The sequence below is a fragment of the Bos javanicus genome, chromosome X (genome assembly GCF_032452875.1).
Source record: "Bos javanicus breed banteng chromosome X, ARS-OSU_banteng_1.0, whole genome shotgun sequence".
Taxonomy (NCBI): Eukaryota; Metazoa; Chordata; class Mammalia; order Artiodactyla; family Bovidae; genus Bos; species Bos javanicus.
Window position 1 is genome coordinate 94,754,730 of NC_083897.1, and position 13,053 is coordinate 94,767,782.

Sequence of the window (13,053 nt, forward strand, 5' to 3'; positions counted from 1 at the left end):
TAATATTAACAAGCAACTGCAGAATGGGGAAATGAAAACCAGCAATGGAAAGAGGCAAGATCTGGATTTCTTTAGGGCTGTTTCATATTGGTCTTCAGTGCAAATTGACATGATCCCTTACTGGAAAGTGATTTGGCAATATGAAGTAAGAGCAATACAAATGTTCATTTCCTTTGTCCTAATTATTCCACCCTTGGGACTCAATCCTAAGCTTATAACCATCAAAACATGAAAAAGTTTAAAGCACCAACATTTTAATTTTAATTGCAAGACTATTTTCTGATGGCAACAACCTTTAAGTCCATCAGAGGGAATGTAACCTTTTAAGTCCTCCAAGGGGAAAAGCAGATCTTTAGGTCTTTTTTGTAGACATTGAGAGTGATGGTTGGAATTCTGGGGGAAAAGTAATTATACTGCAATTCTGGGTAAGGAACCTAAGGATGCAAAGTTATACTTTCCCCTGGATATTGGGCACGTCTATTATCTCTATTCTTATGTTCTCAGAAAACAAGTCACTAACCTGCTGATGCTCTTGCTTGTTCATTCATTCAGCAAACATTTATTAACTCCTATTAGGTGTTGTGTGCTATATTAGGGGATGGGACTAATGAGATGAATCAGACATAGTCATTGCTCTCAAGCTGCTGGCAGCCTAGTGATGGAAATATAAATCAGTGGTAGCTGTGCATTGTAAGTGCTGTGACAGAATGGACGATAGGGTGGTGTGGGGGCCCAGAGAAAAAGTAGTGCATGGGTGATTATTTAAAAAAAAAAAAAAACTTACTCAGGAAAGTATTCCTTGAGCTGATTAAGATAGGGATTGAATCTTGGCTCTACTACTTCTGTGATACTAATTCAAATTCACTGAACCTCTCTTATTTAGCCTTAATGTCCCTTACAAAGTTGCTCTGACAAGGAAGTGAGATAAATGCATATGGAAGAGCCTTGGGTTATATTGGGAGACAGTGCTGCTCTGGAACATGGATAATCCTCTTAAATTCTCTAGGTCTTGATTTTAATCATCTGAGAAATGAAAAGAAAGTACTTGTCAGGTCGCATCCTAGGGATGCTATAAAGTCAAAGAAAGATGATGGCTACAGGGTGGGCTGGATAAAACTTCCCCATCTCCCTCTCCCAGCCCAATAAAGCCAGAGGCCCTCTCCTAAGTCTTACTCCATTAGGGTGCTTTCTCCCCCTCATTTTCCCCATGGTTTATTCAAAAGGTTCAATACTATTTTGCAGCCTGCCCCCAATATATTTTGATATCTTCCCATATAAATGCACATAGAACATTTCATTATCCTCTCCTTTTCTTAAAAAAAATTATTTTATGTTGGAGTATAGTTGATTTGTAATATTGTCTTAGCTTCAGGTGTATAACAAAGTACAGCATATACATACATCTATTCTTTTTCAGATTGTTTTCTCATATAGGTTATTACAGAGTATTGAGTAGAGTTTTTTGTGCTTTACAGTAGGTCCTTGTTGATTCTCTATTTTATATATTATAGTGTGTATATGCTTTTTAAAAATTGAGGTAAAATTTGAGTGCTCAGTCGTGACTCTTTGCGACCCCTTGACCTGTAGCTTGCCAGGCTCCCCTGTCCATGGGATTGTCCCAGCAAGAATACTGGAGTAGGTTGCCACTCTCTCCTCCAGGAGATCTTCCCAACCTAGGGATCAAACGCATGTCTCCTATGTCTCCTGCACTGCAGGTAAATTCTCTACCGACGAGTCACTGGGGAAGCCCAAGGTAACATTTGCACAACATAAAATTAACAATTTTAAAGTGTACGATTCAGTGGGATTTAGTACAGTTTGCCATGATTTAATTTATGTGAAAAATCAAAAATAGATAAACACAGAGGGACAGAAAGCAAATTGATGGCATCCAGGTGCTCGTGGTGAAGGGCATAGGGACTAACTGCTTAATGGGTATGTGTTTCCCTTTAGGTGATGTTTTGGAACTAGGAAGAGGTGATGGTTCCTCATTCCTTTTATTATTATTTTTCATTATGGTAAAATATACATAGCATAGACTTTCCTGGTGGCTCAGATGGTAAAGCGTCTGCCTACAATGTGGAAGACCCAGGTTAGATCCCTGGGTCTGGAAGATCCTCTGGAAAAGGAAATAGCAACCCACTCCAGTACTCTTGCCTGGAAAATCCCACGGACGGAGGAGCCTGGCGGGCTACAGTCCATGGGGTCACAAAGAGTTGGACACAACTGAGCACGCATGTGCTCACACACCCACCCAACCCCCCACCAAACACACATATATTTCACCGTATATATGTACGATAATTTCTTTTTAAAAAATTTTATTTTATTTTTAAACTTTACAATATTGTATTAGTTTTGCCAAACATCGAAATGAATCTGCCACAGGTATACCCGTGCTCCCCATCCTGAACCCTCCTCCCTCCTCCCTCCCCATACCCTCCCTCTGGGCCATCCCAGTGCACCAGCCCCAAGCATCCAGCATCATGCATCGAACCTGGACTGGCGATTTGTCTCATACATGATATTACACGTTTCAATGCCATTCTCGCAAATCTCCCCACCCTCTCCCTCTCCCACAGAGTCCACAAGACTGATCTATACATCAGTGTCTCTTTATCTGTTGATGGATATCTACATCATATCCACCACCAAACACACACAATATGTGATGGATATCTACCCCCCACCAAACACACACATATTTCACTGTACATATGTACCATAATTTCTTTATCTGTTGATTGATATCTACATTCTTCCATGTCTTAGCTATTGTAAATAGTGCTGCAATGAACGTTGGGGTACATGTGTCTTTTAAAATTGTGGTTTTTTCAGGGTATATGCCCTGTACCAGGATTGCTGGGTCATATGGTATGGGTCATATGGTCATGGGTCAACTTTATTCCTAGTTTTTAAAGAAATCTTCAGTGTTCTCCACAGAGGCTGTATGAACTTACATTCCCACTAACAGTGCAGGAGGATTCCCCTTTCTCACACCCTCTCTAGTATTTGTTTGTAGAGTTTTCTTTTCTTTTTTTTTTTTATGATGGCCATTCTGACCAGTATGAGGTGACACCTCATTCTAGTTTTGATTTGCATTTCTCTAATAATAAGAAATGTTGAGCATTTTCTCATGTGTTTATTAGCCATCTATATGTCTCTGAAAAACTGTCTGTTTAGGTTTTCTGCCCATTTTTTGATTGTTTGTTTTTCTGATATTGAACTGCATGAGCCACTTGCTTATTTTGGAGATTAATCCTTTGTCAGTTGTTTCATTTGCTATTATTTTCTCCCACTCTGAGGGTTGTCTTTTCATTTTGTTTATGGTTTGCTTTGCAAAAGCTTTTAAGTTTAATTAGGTTCCATTTGTTTATTTTTGCTTTTATTTCCATTACTCTAGGAGCTGGGTCATAGAGGATCTTGCTGTGATTTATGTCCAAGAGAGTTCTGCCTATGTTTTCCTTAAGAGTTTTACAGTTTCAGGCCTTACAATTAAGTCTTTAATCCATTTTAAGTTTATTTTTGTGATGGTATCAGGAAGTGTTTTAATTTCATTTTTTTACAGTTAGCTGTCCATTTTCCCAGTACCACTTATTGAAGAGACTGTCTTTACTCCATTGTGTATTCTTGCCTCCTTTGTTAAAGATAAGGTGCTCATAGGTGTATGGGTTTATCTCTGGGATTTCTACCTTGCTCCACTGGTCTATATTTCTGTCTCAACACGCTTACTTTCTTTTTTTACTTTTGGACAAAGGGGGCAAGACCATACAGTGGAAAAAAGACAGTCTCTTTAGCAAGTGGTGCTGGGAAAACTGGACAACCTCATGTAAATAAATGAAGTTAGGACACTCCCTTATACCATACACAAAAATAAATTCAAAATGGCTTACAGAGTTAAATATAAGGCATGACACAATAAAACTCCTAGAAAAGAACACAGGTAAAACATTCTCTGACATAAATCCTGATAATATATTCTTAGATCAGTCTTCGAAGGCAAAAAAATAAAGCAAATAAACAAATGGGATCTAATCCAACTTAAATGCTTTTGCACAACAAAGGAAACCAAAAGGAAAAGACAACCTATAGACTGGGAGAAAGTAATTGCAAACAATTATCAACAAGTGCTTAAATTTCCAAAATCTAGAGCCTTTCTTACTGCTCAGGCCTCCAGCCACAAAGCTCCCTTTGCTCAGTCTGGCTTCCGCGTTTACACGCTGGGTTATACCAGATACTCCCAGCTCCCCACGTCAAAGCCTTCCGGGTACGGTCTGAACACCAGGGGCGGAGGTTTTGGTCGCTGCGTGGTTCCGCTTGCTGCGCGGTTCCGCTTAAGGCTCTGCCACTTGAATAGTGGTGAAATCTCATTTGTAAGCAATCAAAAGCACCAAAGGGACTTTTGAGCAGAGTAGAAACGCAATCAGACTCAGGCACGCGAGCTAGTGTTGGGTGGTAGGAGAAGCCCAACCCGTGCCCTTTCTCTCATTATTCATTTCCCCTAGGGGAGACCGAACACACCTTCCCCATCAGCTTCCGCTCCTCCTACCAATGAAAACTGAAGAGCTTGAAGTCCCGCCCCACGTACGTCCGACCGTTTAGGCGGGCACTCACTAGAAAGCCTGCGCAAATACGCGCGCGCGCGCGGGAGGCCCAGGCCTGCTGGACTTGGGAGTTTCCAGTGTTTCCCCTAGCGCCTGCGTTGGGGGCGGGCTTAAAGACATTGTAATTAGTTGTCGACATGTTGCGCTTGGTGAGCTGGAACATCAATGGGATCCGGAGCCCCTTGCAAGGGGTGAGATGCGAGGAGCCCAGCAGCTGCAGCGCCATGGCTATGGGGCGCATTTTGGACAAGCTGGATGCAGACATCGTCTGTCTTCAGGAGACCAAAGTAACCAGTGAGCGCTCAAGAATTTAGGACCCCATACCGTACTTTCCCCTTTCTGCTAACTTTTGCCCCCTGCTCCATATACTTCACTTTCCCATTTCTCTAGTCTTAGAATCCTCCCCTTAGAGCCAATTCGGAATCCCGTTCTCCCCTCTCTGTTTCACGCTCTAGCTAGATCTTCTAATTCCCACATTATCTCCTGGCCTCAGCGAAATCAAATTCTCTCCCCTTTGCAATTTCCATTTTGTTTCACATCCCGATTCTTACTCATTCTTCTACCCCAGCTAAGTCCCCCGAATTTGCTTCCCCTACACACTTTCCATCTCCCACTCCCAAGTCAGATTCCCCCAATTTCCCTTTTCTGCCCCCAGTCCATATCCTTTAATTCCCACCCCATCTTTTCCCCCAGTTTAGATTCCCTAATTTCCTCCTTTTTAAACTTCTATCTAAAGTCACCAGATCCCCTTATCTCTACCCCCTGTTTCCTCCCCAGCTGAGTGCTCAGTTGTTAAGTCGTGTCTGACTCTCTGCAACCCCATGGACTGTAGCCCCAGGCTCCTCTGTCCAAGGGATTCTCCAGACTAGAATACCGGAGTGGGTTGCCATTTCCTTCTCCAGAGAGCCTCTCATTCCTACTTCATGTCCACCCCTAAGCTTAGACTCTGGTAATTCCCTGCACACACAATGCCTCCACCCCCCTGCCCCACAGCTCAGTCCCCTGATTCCTTCCCTCTCCCACTCACCCACCTTTAAGACCAGTTACCTACTTTCCTGCATCCTCTGTTCAAATCTTCCAATTCCCTCTCTCTCCTACCTCCTGCTCAGATTGCCAGTCTTCTCTCCCATATAACCATTTCTCACCCCCAACTTCCTCCAGTCACCTAGCCTTTTCCCACCTAATTCTTCACCTCCCATTAGGTAGTCTTCCCCTTTCTTGTAATTATGGTATCAGTTTCCTCTACCGTCCCCACCTTTCTAACTTCTCTAATCATAGATACTTAATTTTCCCTTCCCACCCTGGCTCTGATGTGTGCAAGGAATTAGCCTACAGCTATAATTCCAGGCCTTTCTAGTTTGATATCTGATGTAATCTTACATCTTTTTTTCCCCCAGGGGATGTGCTGACAGAGCCCCTGGCTATCATTGAGGGCTACAACTCCTATTTCAGCTTCAGCCGTAACCGCAGTGGCTATTCTGGTAAATGGGTCTTTCTAGGGACTTTAAAGTGATGAGGGCAGATGGAAAAGGGTTTTCAATATTTAATGAGAAGGCAGTAATAAATGTAGGCTTTTATCTACAGAGATAAAGCCACATCAGATTATATGAAGGATATTTTTTTGTATAATATTGGATTGCAAAAGCACAATAGTGGTGGTTAGTTATGTGAGCTCTGGAGCCTGACTGCCTGAGTTTGAATCCTAGCTCACTTCTAGCTGTGTACCCTCTGGCTAGCTATTTAACTTTTTTTATACTTAAAGTTCCTCACTTGGAAAAGGGGGATAATGTGTACTTCTTAGGGCTGTTGCAAGAACTGAACTTATTAGTTCATATAATAATAGTAATAGCTAGCATTTTCTGAGCAGCTACCATGTAAAGCACTTAGAATATTAGCTGTTATTAATCTGTATCTTTTCAAGATGAAGGAACTGAGACCCAGGGTTTGAGTAGACTTGCCCCAGGTATCCATGGACCTTGAATTGGGAGAGTTAACAAGAGAGCTATGCTTGATGAAGATGAGCATATGACCTGTGCAGGGGCAATAGGCTGTGCAACAGGGTGTTGACTGCCAGGCCCGCTCAGTCTCCAGTACCCTCTCTGTCTCCAGGTGTAGCCACTTTCTGTAAGGACAGTGCTACCCCAGTGGCTGCTGAAGAAGGCCTGAGTGGTCTGCTTTCCACTCAGAATGGGGATGTGGGTTGCTATGGAAACATGGATGACTTCACCCAAGAGGAACTTCGAGCTCTGGATAGTGAGGGCCGGGCCCTCCTCACACAACACAAAATCTGGTAATAGTCCACATCCCCCTGTCACCCATCATTGCTAGTTCAACTCTGTGAATGTGGTGGTTCTAAGGCTTGCCTTATAAACATACATTCACCATTGGAAAACTTCCTAAACTTGCCATTCCTGGACTTTAGTCCTGGCTTAGCTACCTAGTTTGTAACCCTGAACAAATTGTATTCTTCTCTGAGTTTTGAGTTCTCTATCCCTGCTTGGGGCTGAAGTGGGAGGGAGCCTGGTTGGGAGGCCTAACTCTTTTTATTACCACAGGTGCCTCAAAAGCAAGTTAGCCAACCTTGAACTTACTGCCCCAGATTGCTCTCCTTCTGTGTCCTATCTTTGTGAATGGCAGCACTGTTACTTGGTTTACCTGTGTGTCATCATAGTATAGTCAATCCTCAAGTCCTGTGTATGCCAGCTCATTCATGTTTCTCTATCCCTTTCCTTTACTTTCATCCCATAGACAACCTTGAGTGGAAGTCACATGGTGTGGGAAGGGGAAGGGTGGCTTGCAAGTGATTCCTTTTTGATGGTCTGTTTCTCTTCTTCCCAGCACATGGGAAGGGAAGGAGAAGACCTTGACCCTAATCAACGTGTACTGCCCCCATGCGGACCCTGGGAAGCCTGAGCGACTCACCTTTAAGATGCGCTTCTATCGCTTGCTGCAGATCCGAGCAGAAGCTCTCCTGGCAGCTGGCAGGTACTGGAAGCCTGTGCAGCAAGGCTTCCTTGAGCTTGTCCTTGGTGCCCAGTCCTGTGTCAGGACCCATTGGGAGGGATGTGGGATCTTTGTATTTTGAATTCATTCACAGCCTATTTGTAGACATCAGCATGCCCAAGGGAATAGGCTCTGCTGTTTAAGAGCTTGTGAGGACCAAATAAAGTGATACAGACATGAGTTTTGTACTCAAATACCTCTGGTCACATATCCGGGCTTCTCCTTTTACTCACTATGAGCCCAAAAGCTAGTCCTGCCTCTGTTTTCTCTTTTGTAAAATAAGTATATAAAACCCTGAAAGTGAAAGTCACTCAGTCATGTCATTCTCTTTGCTACCCCATGGACTATACAGTCTATGGAATTCTCCAGGTCAGAATACCTGAGTAGGTGGCTGTTCCCTTCTCTAGGGGATCTTCCCAACCCAGGGATTGAACCCAGGTTTCCCGCATTGCAGGCAGATTCTTTACCACCTGAGCCACCAGGGAAGCCCAAGAATACTGGAGTGGGTAGCCTATCCCTTCTCTAGTGGATCTTCTTGACCCAGGAATCGAACCGGGGTCTCCTGCATTGCAGGTGGATTATTTACCAGCTGAGCTACCAGAGAAGCCCTATATGGACCCCTACCTCAGAAAAGTTTTAAGGGTGAAATAAGAGGAAGGCAACATACTTAGAACAAATGAAAAGTCTTGTCCCAGAGGACAGAAAAGTGAGGTTGGGTTGGAATAATCAAGAGATGCTTCCTAGAGGGAATGGTACCTGAGCTCATCTTTGAAGGATCAGAAAGATGCCATTTGGTAGAGATCAGTGAGACAATCATGTCAAACAAGAAACAGTTTTACCTTTGGAGATCTGAATTGGATTGGTCATTTGTAAAAGGCATCAAGGTTATAGTGAAATTGGAGAGGTGGACTACTATGAGTTGCTGTTGGCTCCCATCTTCACGTCTATGTGGCAGGTGGCAGATCTTGGGCCCAGGAGACAGTAGATGGGCCAGGACTGCTGCTTCCCTTTCTTGACATTCATTTTATGTTTTTCAGCCATGTTATCATTCTGGGTGATCTGAATACAGCCCACCGCCCCATTGATCACTGGGATGCAGTCAACATGGTAAGGTTCCCGTTAGGCCTTTGATCTCACTCCTGACTGATTCTGTTGAGCCAATCAGTGCTGTTTTTTGGTTCAGTGGCAAGCGTCCTTCGTGGAAAAGCAGAGCTTAGTTTGAAATTCTATTCTCAAAGCACTGAGGATTACGCTGTGGACTCATTTATCAGTCAGTTCTGACTATTGGCCCCCCAGATCTCTCAGCATGGTTGGCTATGGACACATGACAAGTCAATTACAGAATGGTGTCTGGACTTCAGGGGAGATATCTTAAAATGGCTGAGTCTTAAAAGATGAGTAGAAAAGAACTTGGGGGTGGAGTGGAGAGCAAACCATTCTGGCATGATGAGCAAAGGCTGCAAGGTGAGAATTTGGCTGGTGTGCATTAGGAACTACAAGTTCCCTTCTTATTAGGGGATGACAGGGAAGGAAGGTGGGTAGCAGAGGACGGGGCTAGAGAGTTCCAGTCAGATTTTGAGGGCCTCGAACTCCACATTATCTGGATCATTTCCCTAATAGAGTATGTTTCCTGCTCACGAATCTTTAATACCTCCCAGTTACCTTGCAGACATGCAGAGAAAATACCCAGGCCTGGCATTCAAGGCTCTTCCGTGTCTGTGCTCAGTCTTTTATTCCCATCCTCAGCACCCCTTCACACTCCATCCACTCCACCTAGGTTTTCTCCTCTCTGCCCATTGCAAAAGTTGTTCTCATTTTGGCTTTTCTCACTGTTCTCTGAATTGGTGGGCATCCCCTCCCTTCTGACTTTTCTTATATGAACCCCTCATCTCTGAGTCCCTCTAGGCCAATGATTCTCAGCCTCTGAAAGCACATTAGAATAAGTAGCTTTACATAAATATCAATACCCTGATGCAACCCTAGACCAATTAAGTCAGAATCTATTGGGTGTGAGGCCAGGGTAGCAGTATGTTTTAAAAACTCCCAGGCTGATTTTATTGTATATTCAGTCTTGAGAACCACTGTGCTAGAATCTTCAAGTCAGTTCTCAAAGAAGAGGCCGTAGGAAGATTCCTTGATTAGTTTGCAGAAGAGCCACAGGACATAGATGTGTCTCCCAATGGGGAAAATGAGCAGAAATGAGATAATTAGAGACTGGTGATGGTCATGGTGGGGAAGGAAGTGTACACTACAAACTGAAAGCCGTCAGTCCTCCCTACCTTATTCCTCGTCGGTATTTACTTAATCTGTTCTTCCTACTTCCTGTGATAGTGTCATACACCTTTATGTGTTCTCTTCTTAGTTCAGAAATACCCTAGATCTCTTGAGTGCACTTCATGTGTTCTTTTTTTTCCCAACAAAAAAGAATAATACCAGATGACATGACAAACACAATCTTTCCAAAATAGCAGAATATGTCCACTTCCCACAAGACCAGCTATTCTAGTCTTATCCTCCCTAAATGGTACCATCCATCCTCTTGGTTGCTCCAACCAGAAGCCAGGGAATCATGTTAGTATTGTCCTTCTCTACCCTCCCTTTTCCCATTCAGTTGGTCAATGAGTACTGTTGATTCTAGCTCCAAATCATCTCTTAATTTCATTTTGTCTCCTCTGACACCACCCTAGTCTAAGTAACCATCATATCTTGCTTATGTGGACTATGATAGTCATCTCCTGTTGGTACTCTGGCCCACAGTCTCATTGCCCCTCCAGTCTTCTGGGTACACTGTTCCCTCCCTCTACAGGCCCGTTGCATAAGTTGTTCTCTCAATTTGTAACACCTTCTGCCTGGGTTATTGTTGCTCAATCTTCACTTCTCAGTGCCAGATCACTTGCTAAAAGAAAGCCTTGTTGGTCCCCAAGACTAGATCAAGGTCCCACTTTGTCACTCATATCACACCTGGCACATAATCAGTGTTCTTTGAACATTTGTTGCATTGAATGGATGAGTAAATGGATTGGGTGGATGATGAATTAGGAATCAGAGCCAAAGGAAGTATTCAGACGTGAATCCCTTGAGCCCCTCAAATACCAAAATAGTACTAAAGGATTTACATGAAAAGGCAACAGTCTTAACTTCTAACTGTAGCCCAACTTCCTGGAGGTAACCATTCTACACATCTTATTTTCCATTCTCTTGGTGAGCAATTCTGGGAATTGCTTTGATTAACCAACAGGAAGCTTTCAGGCCCGGGATTTATGGCCCAGTGCAAGGTAGATGTAGCTTGATGCAGAAGTAAAAAGAAGCATGAGCTTTTAAATCAGTAAGGAGGCAAAGTGCAAAGTCCGGAACAGCTCTGCCAGTTCCGGACAGTATGACCTTGAGCATTCTTCTTTGGAACAGCCACATTTTCTTGTCTGTAAAATGCAGCAGTTAGTCCCTTACAGTTCTAGGCATCTAGTTCTGCCTATTTCTTTGTCCTCTTCCCTTTTCCCCAGGAATGCTTTGAAGAGGACCCAGGGCGCAAGTGGATGGATGGTTTGCTCAGTAACCTGGGGTGCGAGAGTGGCTCCCACATGGGACCCTTCATCGATAGCTACCGCTGCTTCCAGCCAAAGCAGAAGGGGGCCTTCACCTGTTGGTCAACAGTCAGTGGTGCCCGTCATTTGAACTATGGCTCCCGGCTTGACTACGTGTTGGGGGATAGGACCCTGGTCATAGACACCTTTCAGTCTTCCTTCTTGCTGCCTGAGGTGATGGGCTCTGATCACTGCCCTGTGGGTGCAGTCTTAAGCGTGTCCTCTGTGCCAGCAAAACAGTGCCCACCTCTGTGCACCTGCTTCCTCCCTGAGTTTGCAGGTACCCAACTCAAGATCCTACGATTCCTGGTTCACTTCAAACAAGATCCTGTGTTCAAGCAGTCAGCACTTCAGCCCAGCAATCAAACACAGGTACACATGCGCCAAAACAAAGCCCGTGTGCGCTCAACTAGGTCCCGGCCAAGTAAAACTGGCTCCAGTAGAGGCCAAAAAAACCTGATGAGCTACTTCCAGCCATCCTCCAGTGGCCCCCAAACTTCTAACTTGGATCTTCCTAGCCTGGGCACCCTTATAACCCCAAAGACCTCAGAAGAGGACGTGATGGCCAATGTGGTGGAGGGGCAGGCCAAGGCTTCAGAGGCCAAGGATGAAAAGGAGATACGGACCTCATTCTGGAAGTCTCTGCTGGGGGGACCCTCGCCCATGCCCCTCTGTGGGGGACACAGGGAGCCATGTGTAATGCGAACTGTAAAGAAGCCAGGACCCAACCTGGGCCGCCACTTCTACATGTGTGCCAGGCCCCAGGGTCCTCCCACTGACCCCTCTTCCCGCTGCAATTTCTTCCTCTGGAGCAGGCCCAGCTGAATCACCCCAGGCCTAAAGATGTCTGACATAATCAACCTTGTATGGTCTGAGGCCAACTTCCTCCTAAGCTGCCTCCTCCTTCCTCAAGACCTCCTTTCTTCCTCCTCTTTCTCCTCTTCCTCTTCCACCTTCCTCAAGGACCCTTCCCCTTTTCTCTTTTTTTCTTCCTCCAAAGCCTCCTTTTTTCTCTTTTCTTCCTGCTTAGTTCCTCCTCATTGGTGAGCTTCTTGTGCCTTAATGCTTGTGACCCAGTCCCCTACCCCACTTCCCACCTTCCTTTCAGAAGTACACCAGAAGCAGTTGCCCTAAGAAGTTGTAATTTTAAACCCCTTCCTACCTTGCTGGAAAATGTGTCTGTGCCTAAATAAAGTCCATGTCTTTGTTGTAGTGCACCATGTCATATGGACATTTTGGATGTGCCCCATAAAGTTGAGTTAGAGATGTTATCTTAGTCCTGGGTTTGAACTCCTAAGGAGAAGGGTTGAAGGAGGAGTGGTGCTCACCATAAAGGTGCTCTGTTTAGTTGAGGTTTCCTGTACTGCTGAGGTTGGGTCATCAAGGGAAATGGGTATGGTGGGACAGAAAGCTCAGGTGGGCTGTGTGAAAGTGTTAATCACTCAGTCATGTCTGACTCTTTGTGACCCCATGGACTGTAGCCTGCCAGGCTCTTCTGTCCATGGGATTCTCCAAGCAGAATACTGTAGTGGGTTGCTGTTGCCTTCTCCAGGGGATCTTCCTGACCCAATGATTGAACTTGGGTCTCTTGCATTGGCAGGTGGATTCTTTACAGTCATCAGGGAAGCCCCAGGCTGTGTAGCTTTAAACCAATGTTTCCCAACTGATATGTCTCACAGCTGCCACAAATGTGTTAAAGGGTGGAAAGAAATGGATCCCTCACACCTAGAGTTGCCAGACAGGACCAGGAATTAATTGCATAAGTATTAGGAAAGATTGCCTCCTAAGCAGGAAATATTAATTCACCCAAGTGTGCCATGCATGTGTTTTCAGTGTGTTATGACCTAGAGAGGTTGGGAACCTTG

The 13,053-nt window shown here is 44.5% G+C and overlaps 1 protein-coding gene across 1 annotated transcript; it reads left to right on the forward strand.

The window, feature by feature from the left end:
- Window positions 1-4,600: 4,600 nt before the first annotated feature.
- APEX2 (apurinic/apyrimidinic endodeoxyribonuclease 2) lies at window positions 4,601-12,400 on the forward strand. Its single transcript, XM_061410268.1, has 6 exons — window positions 4,601-4,898; window positions 6,002-6,085; window positions 6,714-6,894; window positions 7,443-7,589; window positions 8,645-8,714; window positions 11,108-12,400. The coding sequence occupies exons 1-6, from the start codon at window positions 4,742-4,744 to the stop codon at window positions 12,011-12,013; spliced, it is 1,545 nt and encodes a 514-aa protein (XP_061266252.1). The 5' UTR covers window positions 4,601-4,741; the 3' UTR covers window positions 12,014-12,400.
- The last annotated feature ends 653 nt before the right edge of the window (window positions 12,401-13,053 follow it).